Source organism: Leucopleurus acutus (genome assembly GCF_964270905.1).
Source record: "Leucopleurus acutus genome assembly, chromosome: 14".
Taxonomy (NCBI): Eukaryota; Metazoa; Chordata; class Mammalia; order Artiodactyla; family Delphinidae; genus Leucopleurus; species Leucopleurus acutus.
Genome location: NC_139156.1, coordinates 46,437,691 through 46,450,259, shown reverse-complemented (window position 1 = coordinate 46,450,259; position 12,569 = coordinate 46,437,691). Strand labels below are relative to the sequence as shown.

At 52.8% G+C, this 12,569-nt stretch overlaps 1 protein-coding gene across 3 annotated transcripts in view; it reads right to left on the bottom strand.

The window, feature by feature from the left end:
• Window positions 1–8,888, bottom strand: part of VSTM4 (V-set and transmembrane domain containing 4) — an 83,803-nt gene extending 74,915 nt beyond the window's left edge. For all 3 annotated transcript variants that reach the window (XM_082854509.1, XM_082854510.1, XM_082854508.1), the window contains exons 1-2: window positions 8,833–8,888; window positions 349–747 (exon numbers count right to left, since the gene is read on the bottom strand). In XM_082854509.1, coding sequence (XP_082710635.1) covers window positions 349–747; window positions 8,833–8,887 — 454 coding nt within the window. In that variant the 5' untranslated portion in view covers window position 8,888. The remainder of the gene's footprint in view (window positions 1–348; window positions 748–8,832) is intronic.
• Between the last annotated feature and the right edge of the window lie 3,681 nt (window positions 8,889–12,569).

The following is a 12,569-nucleotide window of genomic DNA, read 5'->3' as shown; positions in this document are numbered from 1 at the left end:
GAAAGAGATCAAGGCTGTGCAGACCTGAGCTGGAGACAAAGAACACAGCCAGACCAATCTTTCAGCTGCAAAACAGGTTTTGGCCAGGGGTGGGTTGGGTGGCATGGGGCCAGACACTTGCCCCTTTCTGTTCAGCCTTCCACGCCTATAATACAAGTCAGCCACAGCACCCATGTAAAGATCTATCCTCATTCCCATGGCCCACCTCATATGGCTTGGCCCTTAGAGGCCAAAAAGATGTGTTCTAGCTCAGCAGAGCCGTCCTGGAGGCCACTGCCTGGCCAGCTGGAGGGAGGCCCACTGACCTGTCACCCTCCCACTCTCCCCAGAGAGTGGATGCACCCTTACCTCTCATTTCTGTCGCCGAGGAGCCGTTGGACCAAGCTGTCCACTTATTCCTGTGCTTGCTGATTTCCTGGACTTTGCAGACGTAATGCCCTTGATCGGCTGGCCGGAGGGTCAAGACGGAGAGGGTGTAGAGCACCCCACGCCGCTCCTCAAGGAGGCGCAGCCTCTGACGGTAGGCGCTGCGGCTGAAATTCCCATAGTACTGCACCACCCGGAGCTTGGTCATCTTTACCATCAGGGCCTCCTGGGAGTCCGGGCGTGCGAAGAACCAGCGCACAGCCAGCAAGCTGTCCTTCCGCCTCTTCTGGGAGACGTGGCAGAGAAGAGTAGCATTTTCCCCCTCCAGGTAGTCAACCACGGGCCCCGGGGACACGGTGACATTGAGGGCCCCACAGACCTCTGTAGAGAAAAAAGGAAAGAAGAAAATGAGGAAGGCCACCGCCTTTCCCCAGGTGAACACACATGGTGTCTTCTCTCCAGGAGCCAGGTTGGTCTGCATGGCCAGAGAGGTGGGCCATCCCCATCCCCTCTATGCTCTCTCCGCCTTCTCGAAAGAGCCCTCCTTGGGGTGTGGAGTGTGCCTCTGCGGGCACCCATGTCCTCATCTATGAGATGATCCCAGCCAAGCGGGATGCCATGGACCACCTGGCCCAGATGTATTTCTTTTTATTTTAATTACCTGCTGACATTTAAAATTCAGGAGACATCATATAAAGATTTGGATTTGGGGAAGCTCTTAAAATCCCCCCTCCCCACCTGCCTCCCAAGGCCTGCTTCCATCAGTTTCATCACCTCCCTGAGTGGAAAATGCTGCAGCCCCTTTCCCTGTCTCAGGTATTTCAACTGTAACCAAGGCAGATTATCAGTACCGGTCAGGCGGGTGTTAAACCTGTACCAGGGAGCTGGAATGACAGGGGTGGCTCAGTTTCTTGCTCCGAGTCTCTTAGGACCAGGATCCACGGTCAAGGAGTTGAAGTGCAAGAATAAAGAATGAATGAGCCCAGGAGCAGGGAGAATGAATGAGCCCAGGAGCAGGTGCCAGACTCTCCCGGCAACCCAAAAGATGCTCCAGGATTCCAGGCCCAGGCCGCTACTTCCTGTCCTTTGGCTTCTTAGTTAGGGCTGCCCCTCCTAGCCGCCATTCTGCCCCAAGCTGACTTTTGAGAGTGCCACTCCCTGGCCACCCAAGACCATCCAGCCTAGCCGCCCTCACAGAGGCCTCCTCCCAGGAGACGCGCTGCATGGCGTCTGCAAGGATTGTGCAGTGCGGCGGTGCAGCCCCGGAGCTCACGGTCGGGGGAACCTCCGCCTGGCAGGCAGAGCCCAGAAAGGGACAGGAGGTCCAGAGCTTCCTTCTGTCCAAGCTGGGCTGTCCTCTCACCAGGTCCCACATCATCACCCCTGCGCTGCCCAGCACACGACTCCAGGAAGCACCATTCCCTGCCCACTCCAGTGCTCGAGCAGGTGCCTCCAAGGTCATCCCAAATTACAAATGGCCCCCAAACACCGCCTTCTGGTCACATGAAGGGACTTGGGCCCTGATGGCAGAGTCACCCAAAGCTTGGAACTCTGGTCAGTGCTGCAGGTAAGCAAGGAGGAAGGATGAAAAAGAGAGCAAAGGTTTGGACCTTCTACTGCGAAGAGGCTGTGAGTCAACAAGGTGAGGCCCTGTGTGTGTTGGGGTGGGGGTTACTGGGGGGGAGTGTGACCTACAAAGCATCCTTCATTGTAAAAACCCAGGCAAGAAGCTCATCCTTACGTACGGTTTCCACTATTGATCTAATAAACTAAACACCTTGAGAGATATGACTTGAGGGTCAATTTCATTTCATTTTCTTTCTCATCTCTTAAAAGCCAGGCCACCAGGACACTCCAGGATACTCCAAGAGCCTTAACTTAATCACAACCATGAAGCACCTTTGGCCATATAAGTGACATTCATTGTTCCAGGGACGAGGACGCAGACATCTTTGGGGGTCATCATTCAACTCACTGCACTGTGATAGTCTTTTGTCACCATAAAAAAAAAAAATGATGGAAGTGAATTCAGAAGAAAAAGATTGATGCTTGGCTGGACTCAGCTCTTTGTGGACAAGAACAAGGTCTTCTAGGTCTACAGTGACAAAGGACAAAGCCGCCCAGGGAGATACGCGGGGAATGCAGATCAACAGGTAACCAAAGAAGGCACACGCTTCCGAGTAACAATCTCACTGTCCACACAAGTCACTCACGCAGGACAAAAAGAGGAGCAACTGCCCTTACCGTCTCCCCACACCTCACCCACCCGGCCCCCACCCTGCCCACACACCATGTTAAATTAGTCCAAAAGCATTTTCCCCGAATGCCAGGATCCAGGCTGAAGTTCACACGGGTCCCACAGCAGGAGTTCCCTGGTGAGTGGCCACACAGCCGGAAACACCAGGCTGACCCCACTCCGCTAGCTGCCCGGGGGTTCAGCAGGCCGAGAGCAGCAGAGATGGAGCAGCTGGCTTCCAGAACTGAAGTCCCGCTCTGCCCGCCCCCGAGGGCTCCCCACTGGAGACAAGGAGAAGGCAGGAAATTGAAACAATATGGATGGGATGAGAGCACAGCCAGGACCCCACACCCTAGTCTCCTCCTATCAATGCTGCATGAAGGAGGGATTATTTATAGTGACTGAAACCAGGAGAACGTGCCAAGTGCTCCAGTCCCCATGAGAGGCCAGATTCCATCCTACAGGCGAACTAGTAACTCTTCCTCTTCTGCAGCTCAGGCCGAGTCAGCAGCTCCCAGGAAAGGGGACGGACTGAACTATCTTCCCCAGAAGAACCCTCGTTCTTTCTTTACTGGTGTGCCTCTCTGCCTTCAGTTAGTCCCATACTCTCTTACAAATGGCCCAGGCACATTTCTCCCACTGAAGTGCAAGACCCTTGTTACGGGCTGAACGGCGTCCCCTGCAAATTCCTATACTGAAGCCCGAATCCCCAGGACCTCTGAATGGGGCTGTATTGGAGAGAAAGCCTTTAGAGAGATGACTAAGTTAAAATGAGGCCCATAGGGTGTACCCCAATCCAACATGCCTGGTGTCCTTGTAATGAGGGGAGATTAGGACGCAGACACAGACAGAGGAAAGACCATGTGAAGACATAGGGAGAAGACAGCCATCTATAGGCCAAGTAAAGAGACCTCAGAAGACACCAACCCTGCAGACACGTTGACCTCAGACTTCTGGCCTCCAGAACTGGGAGAAACAAAATTCTGTTGTTGAAGCCCCCTGTCTGTGGCACTTTGTGATAGCAGCCTTGCTCTCAGGAAGGTTCGTTTCAGGCCTAGTCCTACCACCAGCCCGAGTATTTACACCCACTTTCAATGAGAGCGTATGGGGCTGGGACTGAAACGATGATGCTCACAGGCTCCTCGGCCGCATGAAGCTTTGCTAGAAGACAAAGGCTCTCAGGTTGTGTGGATCCCTGTGCCTGCAACGACCTTTCTCAGAAAGCTGGTGCTCCAGCTAATGCCCTCCCCTTGACACTGGAAATGACTACCTTAAGCCCAGGGAGCACAACTCGGCTCTCAGGCACGCAGCTGTGAGAAGTGGCATTGCTTGAGGGAGGGGAGAAACTGCAGATAGAGGACCCAGTGCTTGGCCAATGTTAGCTGAGCTGGATGTTTAAATACTAGGAGAGAGCATCACACAGCTTCTGCCCCATGGCAGTCATCACGCTGCAGAGGGGCCGAGAGGCAGGCAGTGGAGGCAGGCTGACTAGAGTGTGGGGCCGGGGATGGGGGTTCAGGCCTTTCCCTTCTGGGTCTCCACACCTTGCAGGGCAGAGGGGCAAGGCAAGCAAACTACAAGACAGGGGAGGTGGGGTGTCACTAGACCCTCTGACACCACGTAAGGTAAGGGAGCAGCCAGGGGCAGGGCAGAGTCTCCTCTCTCCTGGCCAAGGGGGGAGAAGCATTGAAGTCATGCTGGAGAATTTAATTTCTTGCTTTCTGACCCTGCATTGCAGGGAAAGGAGGTGGGAGGTAGATCCCCCACCCCCACCCCCTGGCCACCTCCACATTCAGTGCTCCGCTTCCTCCAGCTTACACCCCAGCTTATGCTTTGTTCACTTAATCACTCAACAAATAGTTGCTGAGAACTGCCATGTGCCAGACACTGTGAGAAGAAGACACATCCCTAACCTCGCAGAGCTGAGAGTCCAGTGGGCTAGGCACTGGTCATCAGGAAAAAGACATAGGAGAATGTGACTACAAACAGCAACACATGCTACAGAGAAAAGGTGTGGGGCTTATGAAAATCAGGGTGAGAGACTTCCCTGGTGGCGCAGTGGTTAAGAATCCGCCTGTCAATGCAGGGAACACGGGTTAGAGCCCTGGTCGGGGAAGATCCCACATGCTGCGGAGCAACTAAGCCTGTGTGCCATAACTACTGAGCCTGTGCTCTAGAGCCCGCGAGCCACAACTATTGAGCCCGCGTGCCACAACTACTGAAGCCCACGTGCCTAGAGCCCACGCTCCGCAACAAGCGAAGCCACCGCAATGAGAAGCCCGCACACCACAACGAAGAGTAGCCCCTGCTGGCCGCAACTAGAGAAAGCCACTGTGCAGCAACAAAGACCCAAAGAAGCAAAAAATAAATAAATAAATTTATTTAAAAAAAAAAAAATCAGGGTGAGATTCTGATCTCTGCGTGTCAGGGAGGAAAGAGACCCTGGAGAGGTGACCCTGAGCTGAAGGCTGAGGTAGAATTCATGACATAAATTCAGGGCAGCAGTGAAGAATGATCTTCCTGGAAGACGATTCTACCTGTGCAAAGGCCCTGAGGCAGGAGGAACATGGTGCAGACTGGAAATGGAAAGATCAGTGTCCTCCAGTGAAGTGCACCACACCATCGCCCAGGCAGCTACCTGTGTTTGCAGACTGACCTCAGGAGGGGCCGTTGCACCTCAGTCAGGGCCCCCAAGACGAGTTCTTAAAGGAGGAATATAACAACATGGGCAGGAAAGAGACTGACCCAAAACAGAGGGTTGGGATTCCTGCTGCGGAGAACCATATTCCTTCAACAAGCATGTGCTCCATGACTTGGTAGGTGGGTGTGCCCGCCCCGCCGTGAGCTGGGCGCTAGGATGCTCAAGGCCCAGAGCCTTCCCAGTGGTGTAGCGGGGCTATAGGCAGAGAGCCAGGGGTTGGAATCCAGCAAAGCCGGGCTGGAACCCTGGTTCTATTAGGAGTGAGGCCCTCAGAGCCTCAGTTTCCTCATCTCAAAAATAGGAAGATGATGCCTTGCGTGGTGGGTATAAGGCTCCAACAAGAAAGCACCTTGAAAATATCGATAAAATTTACACTCCCTGAGGGCGCAACAGGTCGGGATAACAGAAAGTGACACGCACAGTGACCTGTAAGCAGGATAGGCTTCTTGTGGGTACGATCTGCAGTCACATACGGCCCTATGCTTGGAGGCCCCCACTTGATGTAATCTCTGCTGTTGCTGTCTTACAAGCTTAAGAATTTTTAAATGAGGGGCCCCGCATTTCCATTTTGCACTGGATCCCACAAATTATGTAGCTGGTTCTGCCTATTAGTGAACATTAAGTTCCTGTGGATAAAATTTATGGGGTCTGGGCTTCCCTGGTGGCGCAGTGGTTGAGAGTCCGCCTGCCGATGCAGGGGACACGGGTTCGTGCCCCGGTCCGGGAGGATCCCACATGCCGCGGAGCGGCTGGGCCCGTGAGCCATGGCCGCTGAGCCTGCGCGTCCGGAGCCTGTGCTCCACAACGGGAGAGGCCACAACAGTGAGAGGCGTGCGTACCGCAAAAAAAAAAAAAAAAAAAAAAAAAAAAAAAAATTTATGGGGTCTAATCCTCTTGATCCCATTTGGATAATGTTGTGAAAAGGACTAAAGCTCACAAAACAGCCTAAAAGGACATCAGTGTGGCCCAACAGTACACAACCAACTCATGCAGTACTCAACCTCCCCCTCTCCCTCCGTCCCTCTCTCTCTTCCTCTCACACTCATCATGAAGTGAGAAATAGCAACTTACAGGTACAGGGGAGCATAGAACTTCTAACAAAAACAAGGCACCTGCCTCACCTGGGACACAGAGGTAGCAAGGCTGGGGCCCCTCTGTTCCGACCTGGCTAGAGATGTGCTAGTGGCTCCGTGCTCCACACTTCTTCTCTGTCCTGAACAGACTGCCCCCCATCCTTTCAGGGAGCCAGGAGCTCCTGGCTCCCTGAATGCAAATTGTGTGTTCCAGTTGGCAGTGCAAATCTCATTCTTATTAAAAGGACAGTCTGAATTCATGACAAATAAATCTCTGAAAGAAATACCATTGTATTACTTAAAAACCCATGGCATTAGAAGCCGGTATTTACCGAGCACCAAGCAGAGACTCAGTCTACAGAGTAGGTAATGTGTTCATATTAAGGCGGTCACCTTAAAATAGCTCTCAACCAGGACAAACACATGGCCTTGACCAAAGATGAACGCTAACATTTGCTGGGTGTGACCTCTAGACCAAGTACTGTTCTACTGTAGATGTATTTTCTCAATTTATCCTCATAGTACGTTTATCCCCATTTTTACAGACAAGAGGGCTGAGGCCCAGAGAGGCTAATCCACTTACTCAAGCTCACACAGAACATGGCAGAGCTGGAATTAGCACCTAGGCCATCTGGCATCAGACAGAACACTCACTCACCAGTCTGGACCACAGCACGGCTTTTAGTAAATATTTGCCCCTCACTTTGCTATTCTGTAAAATGATAGGTGGGACTAGGTAACCCCTAACGTCCCGCTTCTCCCTACAATGGAGAGGCAGAAAAGTGTACCAGTTAAGAGTCCAGACTTATGTATAAAGTGGTTCTGCCAGGCTCTCTCTTGAGGGGGAATATGATGAGGGATTGTGGGTGAAAAATTTAGAAAAGAGACAGGCACACATGAGTGCTGCACTAGCAAGGGCTGTCATCATTACACAGCCTTAGGCACAGCCAGGGTGGACTCTAACGGTTCTCTAATTCCAGCTCTCTAGGCTCCTGAGGTCTCCTGGAAACATGAGAATGTCTTTGACCCCTAAAAAGCCCCTCTCTGGGGACACCCTCTCTGACAGCACCTGCAATTAAGAAGGTGGTCATGGAGCACAGGCGACAAAGATCCCTGTGTCCCCTGTATCTCACTGGCTGCTGGCCACTAGAGCTGCCCTGGCCCAACCATCTCAGTCAAACCTCCAGTAACCGTCAGCCAAGACAGTGACAACTGTGAAAGGAACATTTTCCACAGGGCCGATTTCAAGTTCACTGGAAACTCCACTGCACTGGTAGCCAGGGGACAATGGGTAAATTTCTTCCCACTGTGATCCAAGTTCCTCCCCCCTAAAACTCTGGTCTATGCTGGCTCAAATGCCAGCTCCACCATTTGGTAGCTGGGCCACCCTTGGAAAATTACTTAACTCTACGCATCAGCCCCTTACTTACGAAACACCAGCAACACAGCCTAGCCAGGCCTCCTGCGTTCAAATCCCAGTTCTACCACGTATAAGCCTTGTCAAGCAAGTCAATGCATGGACCTGGCCTCAGTTTCCTCATCTATAAAATGGGGGTAATAATAATAGCACCTCCCTCAGAGGCAAGCTTAACTGAGTTAATGTTTGCAAAGCACTTGGATATATATATTTACTCTCGTCATTATTACTTTTGGGCACTGTCATGATTATATGAGATAACTGTAGCTCCCAATGGACACCCAGAAAATGTGAGTGCCATCGACATATTTATTATTACTATTATTCTAGCCAGCACAGCCCTTTCAGCCTTGAGAAATAAGGAGAGAAAATTCTTCGGCAAATTAGAAGTGGGAGCAGAAACCCCAAATGAAAGCTAGCAATGCGGGTAGGGGCTGCCCTAAAGCACGGTGGTTTGGAAAAGGGTAAAGGGCCCGCGGCTCCAGGCAGCCGCGGATCCCCTATCTCCCCAGGCCTGGTCATCATGAAACGCCCGCGAACAAGTCCTCAGACCCCAACCGCCAGCGGCGCAGATCCGGTCCCTTCGGACCGGGTCCTCCGAGGAACTCTCCGAAGAGAGTTAAAGGGAAGTTTCTGCCCACACTAACCTGCCAACAGCTGTCGGTGCTGCCTGTTGGGAAGAAAACAGAAAACAAACCAAAACTAGGGCTCGCACGGTTCTGCTCGCATCTTCCACTTGGAGGCCTGGCCCCTGGAAGGGAACAGGGCTGCGGAGGGTCTCCGCGGAGCGCTGGGGTCCCGGCCGGGCGGGGAGCGAAGAAGGGGCGCAGCATCCCCGACCCTTGGGAGGCGCCGCTGTGCTCCGCCGCCTGGCCAACCAGACCCGGGCCCACGGACGCCGACGGGGACCGGGAGCGGACAGCCCAGAGGCGGCAGGGCCTCCCGGCCAGGCCCAAGCCCCGAGCCCCGGGCTCCCCGGCGCCGGCCGCCCTCGCCCCACCCGAGGGGTCCCCGAGGCGCCCGGTCCCAACGCGCTTACCCGGGGCCGGAGCCCGCGCCAGCAGCACGGCCGCCGCCAGCGCCAGGAGCCGCATCTCCCCGCCGCGCCCGGCGCTGTGACGCGGGAGCAGCGCCGCCGCCCGCCCGCCACCACAACCAACCCCCACCCGCCCCCCCACACACCGACCCCACCGCCGCGCAGCCCGCCCCGCGCCCGCCCCCGCCCCCGCCCCTCGGCCGCCTGCCCCCGCCGGGCCAGGGCTTCTGGGCGCCCCGAGCGGCGGAGGCGCGGAACGCCGCCAGCGATCCTCTCTGTGATCTGTGGGCGGCTCATTTCACCACCCCCATTTCACAGATGTGAAAACTGAGGTTCTGAGAGGCGATGGCTCAGACACAGGACATACTAGATGCAATGACATTGGAGGTCACTTTGCATTACAGGCCAGTTATTGCTAAGGGGAGGGTGTCTTGGAGGTTGGGAAGAGGGTGGGGGGCGACTCCCAAATTCGGGGGCTTCCCTGACCTAAGGCTAACCTGCTGCCCAGGGAACCTCCTGCAGTCGCTCCACAGAGCCAAGGAGCAGGTGAATTTGGATGCGGGTGGGAGGGTATCAGGGACGGAGACGCTTGGAAAATTGAGAAGGTCCACACAGATAAGTTCAGAGTGTGTGGACACTATAAACAGTAATGGCTGCTTAGGGTGCCCTCAGCCACAGACCTGGGCTAGATACTTTGCACCATGTCACTAAATCCCGACACTGTGAGACCCTGGGACAGCTTTTCAATCTCCATGTGCCTCAGTTTCCTCCACCTGTACAATGGGAAAATTGGCATGTCCCTCATTGGGTGTTGAAGATCAAGTAAGACATTTCCAGTTACGGCACTGCACCTGGCCCCTGGCCTGTGAATGTCACCTATCTTTACTCTCATTATTACAGATAAGGAAGCAGAGGCAGAGAGATGAAAGGGCTGGTCCTTGCCAGGATGTGATGACAAGGCCGTTCAGCCCAGATTACTCTGAGCCAATGGTCTTTTCACCATGCTTCTAAGTTTGAGCCTGACTGATGTGCTAATCCAGCATCTCTACAGCAAAGAAAGTGTATCTTAGGTATGTTTTGTGCGTGTCTGTCAGGGGAGGGCTTTGTGGGGTTCCAGAAAAGTGGGGCCTAATTGGGACTGGGGTCCCTGGAAGAGGAAGAGGACATGGCACCCTCTCCTTCTCTCTAAAAGCAGTGAATGGGGGTGGGGAAGGCGTGGAGACAGAGGTGGTGCTGCCCACTGGTGCTCAGCCCCAGGGCACGTCTCAGAGGAGACGTCCACCCTGCAGCCCAGGCCAGTGGGTGTACAGCCCTTGTGATCTCTCCAAATGCCAGGAACTCCCAGGGGGCCAGGGGCTCCCTAGGGCTCTTCTAGCTGGAGACCCTCACAAGGAGCAGGGCCCTACAGGGACTGGGCTGACTGTCCAGACAGTCTGACTGGAGGGAGCAGCCCCACCTCTCACCACCAGGTGGGTGATGGAACTGGGGAGCCAACGGGGAACTGGCTGCAAGGCTGCTGGGTCTGATGCCAAGGACAAGAAGTGAGGGCAAGAACGGATGTCGAACTGGGTCCTACAGCCCAGGAATGCACACGTTTCGGGATTTCTGGGAGACTTCCAGACCAGAGCTTGGAAACCACTTTGCATGTGTGAGCAACTAAGCCTCACACCCCATCCCTGTGAGGTCCCAGGCTCCAATCTATGGGTTAGTAAGCTCAGGCTCAAAGAGGACTGGAGACCTGTCCAGGGCTCTTGGGCCACAGAGTATCTGGACGGGGAACTTGGATTCTGACTATGGAAGACAGTGCTTGGTGAGACAGGGGAGAGGATGCCAGAGGAGGAGCACTGGTTCTCAAAGTCAACCAGCATCCCACCCTGGGTACCACTTGTGGGTCCTTGGGCAACACAACCTCTCTGAACCTCATTGTCCACATGTAAAATGGCATGTCAGCATGACTGCACGTGGGTAGGGCACTAAGGAAGCGGCAGGACTGTTTGGTGTCCTCCATGACCTCCCACCTCAACCTTTGTGCTTGCTGTTTACTCCCCATTGGTGGAAAGTAGAAAGGGCCCTTTACACAGGTCAGTCACAGTTAAAGGAGCCAATTTTTGCTTTGGTCATTGTATCACTTTTTTTTAAGGTTTTTTTTTTTTTTTTTGGATATGGACCATTTTTTTAGTCTTTATTGAATTTGTTACAATATTGCTTCTGTTTTATGTTTTGTTTTTTTGGCCGCATGAGGTGCCTGTGGGATCTTAGCTCCCCAACCTGGGATTGAACCCACACCCCTTGCATTGGAAGGTGAAGTCTTAACCACTGGACAACCAGGGAAGTCCCCCATTGTATCATTTCTGAATAGCGTTCTCTCCTCACAGAACTGAGCAGATATTGCACTCAGCATTAGTCTTAAATGCCCACCCTTTGCCTCGGTTTCTCTTTGCCAGAATTGATGCTGTGCTGGAGATTTAGGGGCTGGAAAGTGCTTTTCTTGCAGTTCTGCGATACGTAACGTTGTTCTCTTTTCAGCTGTGTGCTCTCTCAGTACTTTTCAGCTTCCCAAATAATCTACCAGACCATCTTGATAAGACCTTTGCTGTATGACCCGGGAACCACATCCAGTCTCCAGGGCGGACACCGCCAATGACCCCGATGAGATGCAGTATTTCCGTTGTTCTGGACTACAATAGCAAAGACCTTCCAGATACTGACCTTCATGCTGCTGCCTGCTCACTCGCTTACAACCTTAGGACAATTTGAAAATCCTCCACCAACTTATTTGTCCAACCCCTGGCTCCATCAGGTCTATGTTTTAAATTAGAAGAATAATACAATCCAATTATTTTTTTAAGTTATCTCTTCTAAAAATCCCCCCTGTCTGGAGTTTCTAGACGAGCATTCAGACTGTTTTGAAGTTGATCCAGGTCCCGGTGGACACTAAGCTATGCGGAGGCCCTACTCAACTAATCCTGATTCTATCGGTCACCACTGAAAGAATCTTAGAAATCCAAATTCCCTCAAAATAAATGTGTTCTGCGATCACATGGCAGGCTGGGGAGTGGAGGTCTCCTTTTCCTCTTCCATTATTCAGTTGTTTACTAAAACCTGGTCTGAGATGAAAGAAGAGGGCATGGTTTTTTAATCAGCTTGATTTTGTGTATAGCAAGTATATTCCTAAACTAAAAGCACCAAAGAAAAGTAAACACCCCCTTCTAAGGTGTTCGGTGGGTTTCTCTGTTGCTCTTTCAGTCTGGATTTACACAAGTAATTTTTGAGATCTCCTCCTCCTTAATGCTCGCAGGCATTCTGGAGCCAAAAGCACTTAGTTGCATGCTTGAATTATCACCAATAGGGAGTGAACAAAGAGTACACTCCGGACAGCAAGGGTTTCAGCTGTGACTGATGGAGGGAGGATAGGAAAGAAGAGATCATGGTTACAGAGGACGCATCCATCCAATCAGAAGAAGCAGCCATCAGCCAGCAATGGTGGAACTTTCATGAAACCTGCAGCATCTTTCCCATGCACAACTAGGGAAGGGGTGTGGAGTGCACTGGTTTTTCCCTAAAGGTAAGGAAATATGAAGCTATGAGGCTGGCAGTACATCTAGATAGAAATAGCTTCTCCAAAGCTATAGTATATAAGTTTGGGTCATTCCATGACCTTAGCAGTGATCGTCAGCTTGGTTGTCAGGCTCTGCAGGCTGGATGCAGAAAGAAACGGCCCGCAGATTCTAGAAGTCTCC